This window comes from Bidens hawaiensis, unplaced genomic scaffold (assembly GCF_021521415.1).
Source record: "Bidens hawaiensis isolate Kalapana, Puna unplaced genomic scaffold, B.hawaiensis_p1.1 tig00007840_1, whole genome shotgun sequence".
Classification (NCBI taxonomy): domain Eukaryota; kingdom Viridiplantae; phylum Streptophyta; class Magnoliopsida; order Asterales; family Asteraceae; genus Bidens; species Bidens hawaiensis.
Window position 1 is genome coordinate 352,809 of NW_027491543.1, and position 13,822 is coordinate 366,630.

At 32.9% G+C, this 13,822-nt stretch overlaps 1 protein-coding gene across 1 annotated transcript in view; it reads left to right on the top strand.

Annotated features, from left to right (window-relative positions):
- LOC143636254 (non-specific lipid transfer protein GPI-anchored 15-like) overlaps positions 1–12,991 on the top strand; it is a 113,287-nt gene extending 100,296 nt beyond the window's left edge. Inside the window, exons 2-4 of the mRNA XM_077103901.1 lie at positions 11,729–12,074; positions 12,270–12,383; positions 12,827–12,991. Of these exons, the coding sequence (XP_076960016.1) occupies positions 11,756–12,074; positions 12,270–12,383; positions 12,827–12,951 (558 nt within the window). The 5' untranslated portion in view covers positions 11,729–11,755 and the 3' untranslated portion in view covers positions 12,952–12,991. The remainder of the gene's footprint in view (positions 1–11,728; positions 12,075–12,269; positions 12,384–12,826) is intronic.
- The last annotated feature ends 831 nt before the right edge of the window (positions 12,992–13,822 follow it).

Sequence of the window (13,822 nt, forward strand, 5' to 3'; positions counted from 1 at the left end):
GAGATGGATTTATTTATTTATTTATTTATTTTTATTTTCATTGCTGGTGGGCCCTACGTCTTCGTGTTGCTCGCAGCTCGGAAATGTGGTTCAGTCTCAGCCACAATGCCTTTGCCAAGTTCTTAACGGTGCGGGTATCGCTCTTGGTATGAACATTAATCGAACACTCGCTTTAACACTTCTCAATCGTGCATGTAATGTTCAGACTCCATCGGTTAACCAAGGCAACGGTAACATTCTTTTGTCTGGCTCTCTAGATTTTATCTAGACCAATAAACATCTATTGTGTTAAACTTGACAATAAAAGCTACATGTCTTAAAAAGTACTCATATAATGATATAAGCTCATCCATAGGTAAATTAGTGAAAATTCTAACCTTTCGTGTTTTAAATCTTTAGACGAATTGAATTTGAGTGTGTGTGTGTATGCAGTTGCGAACGGGACACCTACTACTCCTACGCCTACACCAGCTGCTTCTCCCGAAGGATCTACTTCAGAACCGGATACATTGCCCGAAAGCCCGACTGAGTTGGATACTCCAACAGGTATACCAAAGTCACTCTATGCAAGGCACACTCACATGTGTGTTGTTCTGATTCCAGGGCCGGCTCCGAAAAGACGAAAAAAAATTTGGGCCAAAGGCAGAACTTTTTTTTGGGGCCTTAAGTAAAAGAAACATTTTGTTGGGTTTAAACAATTTAATTATAAATTGACTTATTTGATTATGATTTAAGTTCTGTAAAAAACTTTTGTATAAAAATAAGCTTAAAATTGTCTCAAATAAGACTAGAACACACAACCTTTTGGTTAGATGTCATACCCCTTTACCATTAGACCAAGCTAGTGGTTATCTAATTGTGTTGAAACATTGATTATACACATGTTTTTGATAAAATACATATAACTTTTTTTTGGAAAAAAAAATTCGGGCCTAACGGGGTGTCGGGCCTTTGGCTGTCGACTACCCTGCCATGCCTCAAAGACGGCCCTGGTTCATTCTATATATGCAATTTAAGCATAATGTCTGGGCCTATAAATTCAAGGACTTACGGGTTGAGCTAGCTTGGGTTGGGGTTGTCAATACTTTCTATTTTATTTAAGGGAACATCTCATAAAATGCTAACCAACTTATAACAAACTAATAACAAATGCGATTATTAGTCTATTATTAGAGTAATAAAGATCTCCACTACTAGAAAAAGTAGCTTTAGATGCGGTGAAAAAGAGCTTTAGACGCCGTTTTTAACCGCGTCAAAAAATGGTGATGCAAAAGCTCTTCTTATTTTTAGACGCGGTTTTGGAAACCGCATCAAATGCTTCAAAACCGCGTCAAAAGCACCACTCTAAATCCCAGAAAATCATACTTTTAAACCGCATCAAATACTCCATAACCGCGGCAAATAAGAAACTCACATTTCAAAAGAATATTTTTAGCCGCGCATTAAAATCGCGTCAAAAGAGCATTTATAATTTTATTTGCAATTATGGCGCCAAATCCAGAATTTAACTTCCCAACCCTATTTAAACCACATAATTTTAACAATCAAAATTCACCAAAATTAAAACAACCAACCAAAATGCATTAAATCTAGAATTTTACAATATGAACTTCAAAATACAACTTTTGCAATACAAAATGTCAATTTGTTAAACAAAGTATAAATCTAAACTACAAACACTCCTAATCAAGTATACCACACTTCGTCACAAAGCCCAACACCAAGTTCTTGAGTAAGTTGTTAGTATCCATTTCGATAACAAATGTGGCGTCCTGCACCATCGAAAATAGAAATAAATGGATTAAATTAGTATTTAAGAAATCAAACAATTATGAAATATAAAATACTTACAACGTCGGGAAATTTGTTTTGATAAGTATACAGAAAATCAAACATATATTTGAGCACCATGAAACCGCATTCCTAATTAGATGGTTGTTGTTGAAACTACAATAAATTAACAATTAATTATTTAAAACTTATAAAAATATAAACCAACTAAGAAATATAAATCATATCGTAACCATTGTCCATGTGAAATTGAGTTCACTAAGAGCAGACCAAATTACTTTTGAAAGAAGATACATACATGATCCTTTTTGCCCTTTAACAACAGAGAAACTAAATATATACTTGTGCTTTTTTGGGGATAATAATAAATAGGGGCAGTGATTGCTACATAAAAAAGTTTAGAGAACAATTGAGTACTTATAAAATAAAAAAACAAAAAACTAATTAAAATAGACTAAAAAGTAAAAAATATATATAAATATAATACCCGTCTAAATTGTGGTGCAAGAACGTACTTTTTATCTTCATGAAAGCTGCATAGACCGGAGATGTGACCTTCAACTTCGGTGCGATTTGAACGGCACCAATCACTTGCGTGTTCGCATTAAAGAAGGCGCACCAGTTGGAAATTTGATGTGATGCCTCATGAAAGTACCTTAAATCAAGAAAGAAAAAAATATATGATTAACTTAATAAATACACTTATATCTAAAAGATGTTATATTACCACAAAAAGAAAATTAAAATAACTTACATTGTAAACCTATAAATGATGTCACGACATCAACCCATCCGTTGATGAAAAGTTGTAACAACGCTTCAAATTCGACTTCACAATAAAAATCAAAATGTGCTATGCTGTATATTTATTTTTGCATCGGATTCATGGAATATGCGAAACATCAATTTAGCAATCGCAAAGACATGGTAATGAAATATGGATACAGAGAGACAATGATCATATCAAAATTAGTGTTCTCAATCTGAAGAGTAGCGTAGTACCGTGTATGTTACAGTTTAGCTTGAAAAAAGACGGCAATTACCATCAACAAAGCAAACAGCTATAACCCCACCCACTCCCTATACAAAAATGTTAAATGCTCATGTCAAAAAACAGTTAAGTGAATCACAAGAACCAAGGTACAAATAATAGTCAAAAGTTTACAAAATTAAACCACAAAAGTATTTACATATGTATTAACTTTGTAACAGACAATGATGCAACAAAAAAAATGCTCAAACTGTAGACATGTGTGGGCAGACTTTTTGAACATTTAATCTTCACTTTGGGAAAACTTAATGACACAGTCAACAAAGAACTTGCAGCTCTTTATCTAGATATTTATATAGCTTTGCATCTAATGTTTAAAAAACTAATAATTACAATGATAAATCTTATAACGTTAAACAAACTACGATGAGACATTAGACAACAACTTAAACCCGCGCCGTGAAGCACAAGCAATTATGCTACTTAACTGGAAAACACATGGTTAACTCCGAATTACATCCATCAGAATTATATATATATACAAAATAATGGAAGCTAGAAAACAACATACAAAGGGACCACATGTCCACATGCATAACAGGGTCTACAAGCATATAAAAGCAAAGCTTAATAGTTTATTAACAACAGATTTTCATCAATTGCCTTCACTTCATATCTATTTAAACAAAATTCACATTGAATATAGAAGTCAAAGTGTACCTGCACGCTTGATCCAAAACTGTTAATACAGAATCCACAACTCAGAAACGAATTGTAAATCGAAAAAAAGAAAAACCCCATCAACAACTTTGAACAAAACTGGAAAACGAATTAATAATCGGAATGGGCAATAATTGATACTTTTTTGGAGAGGGAAAAAAATACCAGATTGATTTTCTTCAAATTCACTGCAAAATGTGGCTCCAAATGTATAATTAAAAATATATTCATTTAAAAAAATTAAAAGTATATCCATAATTATGAATTTAAACATGAAAATCTTAAGAATGTTTAAATTAAAAAAATATGTTAGTAATCTAGTTTAGTTAAGTTATGAATAAAATATTTTTTGTCATTGTTATTCACATATACTTTTTTAAAGTTGTTTTTATACTAAACTCATATTTTAACGAGTGGATGATGGTACATATAGGGTTTACAAGTGTATTTTTGTTAATTAATACATAGAGCTTTAGCCGCGGTTCTTAAAAAACGCGGCTAAAAGGAATTTCCATGTTATGTGTCTTTAATTAAAACATAGAGCTTTAGCCGCGGTTTTTACCAAAAACGCGGCTAAAAGGAAATTCCATTTTCTTTGAAACGGTTTTGTAGCTTTAGACGCGTTTTTTATACACAACAAATTTTTATGGGTTTGCAGCAAACCTTTTAGACGCGGTTTTGGGTGTTAAGCGCGTCAAAAAATAAAACTCAACACCGTCTAAAGCTTGTTTTTCTACTAGTGCTCGTTTGTTTGAATTAACCAATCTAAGAAGTTGTGTGCGTTTGAGTATACATTGGGCAACTTTTAAATTGTGGCCTAGCTATTCGAGTAAAAATAGCTACCATTTGTGCTAATTGGCTAATGAAACGATGATTGTAGGATCGGGGTCGAAGACAGATGGCTTGATACCTAGTGGAAGGCAATCACAAGTGCCTCTTAATCTCTTGGCCCTTGTTATGTTCGTGGTGTCGTGCATGGGCTTTAACGGTTACTAGTTTCGGGTTGTACGTGAATCCATATATTTGTTCAATTGTTCTTCCAAGTGCTAAGAAGTTCGACTTCTTATATATGTTGGAGGATGATGCATGAGAATGAGCACATGATATCTTATATTGAACCGAGGGATATTTTATTTTTAGGAGCGAGCGAGGGTCGATATGTTTTTGTACAAATATATTATGTGAACTTTTTATATTAAAGATCAATCTCTATCAAACACTTGACAAAGCCAAATTTATGCAAACTAGCGTAATGCATGAGTACGTACCTACCTACATATACATATACATACACAAACATACATACATACATACATACGTATTTAGTATTTACACACACATATACATGGTGATTCTCACAACTTATTACCAGAAGTTGACTTTTTCGATTCTCGCAAATCGATTATCAACATTTAAAACATCGATTAAATCACTTATCAAAATACTTAATTTTCCTCTTTACATCTTAAAGAAACTAAAAGTGACATTTTTTCAAAAAAATAAAAAGCTTGTCATTTTCATAATTTGGTTACTTTTAATTTAAAAACCACGTTATTGCTTACATAATCCACGCAAAACTAAAAATAACTCGCTCAACTTATTGAACATGGTTCTAGGGATGGTTCATGACCTCTGGATGCCTATCCCGAGCCTTGTCAACACCGCCCGTTACACTATGGGAGTTGGTTAGGCCCAAAGTCGTTGACATGCCATCAAAATATAGGGGGACTTAGAGGGTGCTTGAGATACCCTTAACTTTCACGACGGAGTGTAAAATCAGTGCAAAATATATTTTGTTATTATCTGTTTTTGTATTCGGATACCCTGAGTAATATTATAATACCCCTAGGTCCAAAATAAATTTTTAGACAACCCTGAATTTTTTTTTCTAGATTTGAAATTATAACCGGGAAACCTAAAATTGCGCAAGACCGAGACAAAATAATTATTTTGGAAAGTAAATAATTTATTTAACTTGACATTATATCATAACTAAATAAGTACTTCATCCGTTCCATTATAAGTGTCCTGGTTTGATTTTTCAAGTCTTTCTTGTTTAACTTTGACCGATAATATTTTTGTTTGTGTTATATAATACTTGATGTAAAATATATGAATGGATTGAGTTTTAAATGTATTTTACATTGATATAATTTTTATCAAATATTATATGACACGAACAAAAGTATTTACGGTCGAAGTTGCAAAAGAAAGACTTTAAAAGTTAAACTGGGACATTTATAACGGGACGGAGGGAGTATTTTGGAAACCGGAATAACGACCTTTTGAATTAGGATAATTTATGCAAATCTTCTTAATTAATGAACCGATAAAACAATTTAAGATTAACGAATTTTGAATTTCAGATTTTCTTTCTTCTCTTAGTTTTGAAGTTTTCTTTCATTCCAAGACATTATTATGTTTGAATTCGGAAACAGCCTTTTTTTTGCTAGCTTTTATTCTTTAATTTTTTTTTATTTTTTTTTTGTTGAGGATTTGAATCGTGTGTTATATATTTAAACTACATTATAACAACTTCAATTAGAACATACGGATGACTTATTTTCGATAATTATGGATTTTATGATTTTTGGAGTTAATAAATGTAAAAAATATGTTAATCCATATTATGTTTTCTTAAGACCATTAACCATATTATATAAAATTAGCAAGATGCTAGACAAAGCAAACAAACTACCATAATATGTTGGAAATCAACACCACTCCATCCACAAGAGATTACAAGTTATATAATAATAATAATAATAATAATAATAATAATAAGATGTGTTGAGTTATAATAAGAACATTAGTTTTCCTAAAAAAGATAAGAAATAATCTTGTCCATTAATTTCATAAAGTGTAAAACAAGGATAAGGGCATAATAGGGATAACACATGTGTTGACTTTCTCTTTTCATATGCAAGGCACATGTCTAATACCCCCATCATTTTAAAACGCCAATAACTTTTTTATACGACATGTTTTTCTCAAAACAATTTCACCATAATAACGAGTGTTTTTTTTATCTTTTATATGAGTACCATATTGCTATATAAAAATAAAAAAAAATCGTGGGTTTTTTACAAAGTGTGTTTTACCAAAATTGTGTTTTACAAAATTGTGTTATACAAGTGTGTTTTATTTTTTCATAGTGTTTTTTGCATTGTGTTTTTTATATTGTGTAATTTAATTGTGTTTTTCATTGTGTTTATTCCATTGTGTTTTTTTACATTGTGTTTTTCATAGTGTTTTATTTTCCGACGAAATTTCCGAAGACTTTTCCGGCAAGGTGGTAGCGGTGGGTGGTGGTGGTTGTAGGAGATCAAACTCCTTATTTGATCTTTTCTCATAATAATAATAATATTATTATTATTATTTAAACGTCAAAAGTTAACTTACTCTAATTTACACCAATAATTCCAATTATATATTTGCCCAAATTTGAACCTAGGACTTACTAACTAGGCAAAAGTCAATTAAGATAGGTTTATATAAGCAAATTATATTTAAAAAAAAGAGATCTTATAACTATTTACGTATTTTATATTTTATTATTAGTATCATTAACGATTTTTACATCCATGTCAGTTTTAGCAAGGATTTAATGATTTCTCTATTTATACATAGACATTTTTGTTCAAAACCATAAGATATTGTTCTTTTTTTTTCATCAACACTCACACACAAACAATTTTCACAAATTAGTATGGCTCGATTCACCGGTGTTCATGTGTACAATATGGTGCTTCTCATACTCCTAATAATCACAGATATATGCATTACATTTTCATGGTTATAAGTTTTGTCTTGCAAAACATAAATCACAATTAAAATAAAAGAGTTAATTACAAAATAAAGGTTTATTCACCATTTCTTATTTTGTATAAATTTATCGATAATACAGTTGGAATGATGGGATCAACAAAGGCTAAGACCTGCACCCGGTTGTTAGCATTTGATCCAAAGTTTTGTGATGGTGATACATACGTCTCAGATGATTGTTGGGGAGCATGTCGGGATAGATATAGCGTGTCTTTAATAAAAGCAAACTGTGATTATATGCTGACATTTCCTGGTGCGAATAAAAGTGTTTGTAAATGTTGGTATGCATGTTAAGTAATGGTTTTTATGAGGTGATATCAATAATAAACGTAGCTAATAGTATTTTAGACTATGATTGTTATTAATGACAAAGTTGAAAGTTGGGATTGCTATTGGTTAAATTCTTAGCAGTTTGGATTATTAAAATTTAAAATTTTAGTTATTTTTGATTTTTGTTGTTTGTGTGTGTATATTTCAACTAAGTTTATGGCCAATCTGCATTTGAGAAATATGATATATTAGGCAAGCTTATATTAAAGACATAATTACAAATATTGTCATTTAAATATATGTGATTTATGGATCAAGTCATTTAAAAAGTTTATTTGCGAGCGGTAGACTTTATATGACCAATACATTCGATTTTTGATCTTTACACAAATTGTCATCCAAAATCTCAGTTAAATACAAACATGCCAAAACTTAACAGGGTTTTTGTTTAACTTATTTTATATAGTTTCTTTGTTCTAATAATATATTTAATTTGTTGTTTACTTATAAATACTGAAATAATATGCGTAAAAAGACTTAAATGTCCTCACATGCCAAGACTTAACGGAGTTTTTGGATGCTAGTTAGTCAAAAGACGAAAATCAAACAAACATGTCATGTAAAGAACACCGCCTGCAAATAAACTTTTTAAATGATATGATCCATAAATTGTATATGTTTAAATTTTAAAGGTTAAAATTTGTAATTATGTCAATATTAAAATAAGATGGATAAAACTTGAAAATCTAAAATCTAGGTATAAAATAGGTTTCTAGACAACAGGTAATTTTTCACTAGTCGGAGGGAAGCCACAACACCACCAAACCTACAAATAAAATCTAAGTAATTGTCCCAAACTGAATAATTAAATAAACCAATTAAAAGACACATAATTGCTTGATTCTTATTATCACACCTTCAAAATCCACTAACGGAGTTTTACCGTCAGAGGGTGTGAACTGGCAGGATCGGAATCATCAGTTATAATCAAACCATAAAATAAAGTTTCAAAACCATGAAAACGTTTACGAGTAATTTAAATGCGGAAGCGTAAAAAACCTTTAATCAAAAGTTGCATCACGCAGGACGACTTAAAACCAAAGATAATCGTTAAAAATAAGTTTGCAGGACAAAAGCGTTTTCAATCAATGCATGTTCCTAAACCGCGCGCCCGCCTCGGCTACCTGAGAATAACATACTAAAAGTGTCAACACAAGGTTGGTGAGTTCACAACTTATATAAAATAAATCATTTAGCGTTTGCGTTCAGCGTTTTACGTTAAGCGTTTTGCGTAACCACGTTACGGCGTTTTGCGTTAAGCGTTTTGCGTAACCACGTTACGGCGTTTTGCGTTAAGCGTTTTGCGTTACAGCGTTTTGCGTTACAACGTTTTGCGTTACCAGATAGTGTTATGTCAAATTATATATCGATAGGTAGCTAGTCTATACAACAAGTATTACTAAGTGTTCGACACCGAAGCTGACTCGTTTATTAAGTGCCTTGTCACCAGGTCCTCCAGACCATGGTACGTGTTAGCCAAAATTACACCCGCTCGACCTCCAGTCGAGTTTAGCGTTGGGTGGGGTTTGTCAAACCCAGTAGTACTACTCAACAGTGACTCGCTATTCTAAATATTAACCGGTTCGATGTGTAGGACTTCAAATGTTTCGTTTGCCACTTAGCCTTTACAAGTGATATATAATTTATAACAAAATCTTAAATGCGTTGTGGAGTATGTTATCTCCCCCAAGTGAAAAGCGTTTGAAAACAGTTTGAAGAGGGAAAAGTGAAACTCACTGTTTGCGAAGAAATTCCCAAAATAAATCACCAAGATGCGCGTCACCGAAAAACTCTCTCTAACGTTCTAAAACAACAAAGAGATTTTTCTAAGTGTCAGAATATTATCGAGTCTCTAGACCCGGCACATAATACCTATGCACATAACATGTTTCGTGTTTCGTTCGTGAATCGTGTGTGACTTTAACAAGTGTTTTTGTGACACATCACATGTGCAAGCAATCATATACGTGTCATGTATTCATAACATACATTACTAGCAATTTTTCCCCGTAAGGGCATTTTGGTCAACAAATAACAATTAACTAGCCATTATTCCCCATAAGGGCATTTTGGTCAAATTATGACAATCAATTAGCAGTTATTCCCCGCAAGGGCATTTTAGTCAAAACACGACAATTATCTTGCAATCATTCCCCTCAAGGGCAATTTGGTCATAACACGATAATAAATTAGCAAGTATCATATTTCATGCATTTTCACAAAACTCAGCAGCTAGTTTCACCGAGACAGAAATCCTACTAGAAAGATTGTACTATTTCACCGATCATAGCGTCTCAATTAATTTACTAAAAATCATCACAGAAGCACATATGTCTTAGGTTTCCAGAACATATTTTATTACATTTTTATTCCTCATAGTTTTCTCACAATCATCAAATCATTACAGCAAACTCATAACAGTCAGATTCATGCACAAACAGAATGTTATTTACAATTCCCGTTAAACGAAAAATCCAATAAATGCAAGACCACTTGGGTTTGGTTCCTAACTCAATGAGTCAACTTCCAGAAGTGGAACCAACCCAATTGGTCTCGTAGTTCATGAGATATAACATTTACAACATAACCTAACAGCAGGTCTAACAGCTCAGCTTTGCACAACGTTTTTGTAAAATCATAAAAGTTAACTTCTACTTGTCCAAAAATTACAAACTTATACTTTATAGAAACTAGACTCAACCTAGTTTACTGCAGTACCCACAATCTCAACCAACTTTCACGTTTACACTTCGTTACAGTCACTTAAACATCGTATACACATTCTGTCCAGAATCTGTTTGCATCCAAACTCAACATAATAACAATCTATGAACTATCATGCATCCATATAACCCTCTAGACTCCATAAACACCATCCATGCACATCAATTTCACATTACATACAAGATTAGGGTTTTTGTTTGAACTCAAATCATAGACACAACAATCAACATGTAACAACATCAATACTAGTTATCAATCATCATTGATTCAACAACAATCATGTTAGCTATGTACATACTCAAAATCGGCAGCCTAGGGTTTGTGGTTAACCCAACAAACATCAAAATCAAGCAACAAGAATGTAAAGGATGATCAATTATACCTTCCTAGCACCTAGTTCTTCAATCAAACACTTGATTTGATGGTTGAATGTGTGTATAGAGTGGACGGCAGCCAAGGGTTCACAAGGGAAGGAGGCCGATCGGACTTGAGGTTAATAATAAGGAGTTAGGGTTAAGTTATTAAGGTTATATTTATAGACATACAAGTTACACTCAAGTCCCTCCACTTCCAATTGTTGTTTTTCTAACTTAACTAACTTAGTTCTTGTTTCTTGTCTAGCATTACACACCATATAATCAAGTAACACATATGTTAACACATAATTATCCCATAATTATTATGTTGGCGTTTTTCGTTTATTCCTCAATCGTTTGCGTCAACTCGTTTGCGTTTCGGTGCAAATCCCGAAAGACTACACATGTAGTAAGTGTTAAGCGTCATTTAAACCCTAGTTTAAATGTAATGAAGTGTGCGTTATAGATTCAATAATCTTTAAGTTTGAATTGACGGAGTTGAGTTAACGGAGTTAACCTGAAATTGACGATTGTCACACTTATTAACCCAAACGGTTAAGTCCCAACAAAAATAACCCCTTCACGAGTTCCGTTATTATTTTCTATTACAAACTTTTGAGTTAAGTTACCAAAAATGTTATAATTGGTTAACTACTTAACTCCGTTAACCTCCCTTGATCTGCTTGCTAGGTGAAATTTTGATTTTTGGTTGGTCCATTTGTTATTATAATACTTTGGCCCAATTATGTTGATCATACTGCTTCTACACGTACCATTATTAGGTGTGGTAGTATAACTTTTATATTATTTTAGTTTTTATAACTAAAAAAAGCATTTAAAAATGTAATTTTGTTGAGTTGGTCAACCGTATAAACCAATAAAACTTGTCCTTTTCCTTGTAAGACATTATTTATAATCTCCCACAATTCCAACATTTTAATATGTACAAAAACAAAATTCCTTTACGCACTTCCTTTTAAGTTTTAACTAGAACCAAATAAAGAGTCAATAGTATAAAATGGCTTCAAAAATGGTTGGTATAGTTCTAGCCATGGTCCTTATTGTCTCCATCTGTGGTGGAGCCATGGCTCAATCAGGGTGCACCAATGCCCTTATTGGTATGTCTTCTTGCCTTAACTTTGTCACAGGAAATACATCCACCCCTTCGTCTTCGTGTTGCTCCCAGCTCGGAGACGTGGTTCAGTCTCAGCCACAATGCCTTTGCCAAGTTTTGAATGGTGCGGGTAATACTCTTGGAATAAGTATTAACCAAACACTCGCTCTAACACTTCCCGGTGCTTGTAATGTTCAGACTCCATCCGTTAGCCAATGCAACGGTAACATTTTATTAATTTTCCGTTCTGTTATGATCTTATTATTTAGACCAAAAAAATATATGTATTTATTTTTTTATGTGATAATAAAAGTAACTCCCTAGCTCATTCATAGTAAATGAGTCTAAATTCTAACATTTAATAAATGTGTCTCAAATCTCTTTAATATTTGGGTTTGTTGTTGTTTCATGTATGCAGCTGCAAATGGTCCACCTACTACATCTACGCCATCACCGGCTGCTTCTCCAGAAGGATCAACTTCCGAACCGGATATATTGCCCAAAAGCCCGACCGAGTCGGATACTCCATCAGGTATGCCATTAATGTCATCCTATGCAATGCCCACCATCATGTGCGCTTGGTTCATTCTATATATGCAATCTAAGCATAATGGTTGTGTCTAATGTCTATACACTTGTACCCATAAGGAGTAAGGACAGGTTGGGCGAAGTTGGGCGGGGTTGTTAACACCTTCTATTTTATTTTTTTACTTTTACAAATAAGTAACTAATGACAAATATTATTAAATGATTTTTAAAACAACTAAATGTTGTGGTTGAACCCTTGACTCTCATTTCTACAGCTTAACCACCTTACCATCCTTCAAAGTGCTATTATTAAAACAATGATCTTGTTTATTAATAAAAACAATCTAAGAAGTTGCGAACGTATATACCGGACAACTTTGAAATTGTGTTCTTTTTGTGGTTGAAATAGTGGTGACTCAGGCTAATTAGATAAAATGCTGATGGCAGGATCAGGGTTGAAAACAGATGGCTTGACACCTAATGGAAGCCAATCACGAGCGCCTCTTCATCTCTTGGCTCTCGTTATGTTTATGGTGTCGTGGACTTTAACAACTACCAATTTCGGGTTCTAACTCCATTGATTTGTTCTTCCAAGTGTTAAGAAGTTTGTTTTTTCCCCTTATGGAGGGTGATGTGTGAGAATATATAATTTCTTGTCTATTTAGGATCGAGGGATATTATTTTATATGTGAGCGATTTGTTTTTGTACAAATATATTATGTGAATGTGTTTTTCTTGTTATCAACTGAAAGTTCTATCTCTACTCTCTAGCATGATAAATTACTTGCATTTATAAAAATAAAAAGGTAAAAAGACCACCCCCACTGCCCCACAAACCAACCGTTTGGATAACTTGAAAACGTTAAATGGTTGTATCATGATAGTGTCAATACAAATTAGGTTAATCTCGCAATAACATAACTTATACATACTTACGATCCTAATGAATCCATGTATCTATCCATACGAACATGTGTACACATACATACATACATATATCAACATACATGCAAAATGTAGTGATTTATTATGATCATCAAATCGTTTACTTACTTGGATCTAGCTAATTGTATGAACAAATGGGAAATGAAAATAAAAGATTGTTATGAGTGGCAGGTGTGGTGGAGGCATGTGTTTGTGAATGCATTTAATAGTTCATTTGTTATTTGGTTGCAAATGCATGTCTTTTTGGATTTTGATTCGCATTTAACTCTGGGGAATGAAAACTCGATACGCACATTTTATGTCATTTGTTGTCGTACTATTCTTTCTTTACAATTTATACCCCCCCCCCCCCCAAGATTGGATATACCGCCGTATCAAAATGTAACGGTCAGTGTATTGTGTTGCAAATAAGTCTCCTTGTAATGATAAAGCGGGTGTGACGTGGAGTGAGTCCTTTGTCCTTTACAACAGAACATTGGTAATCGACAAGAGTTTTAT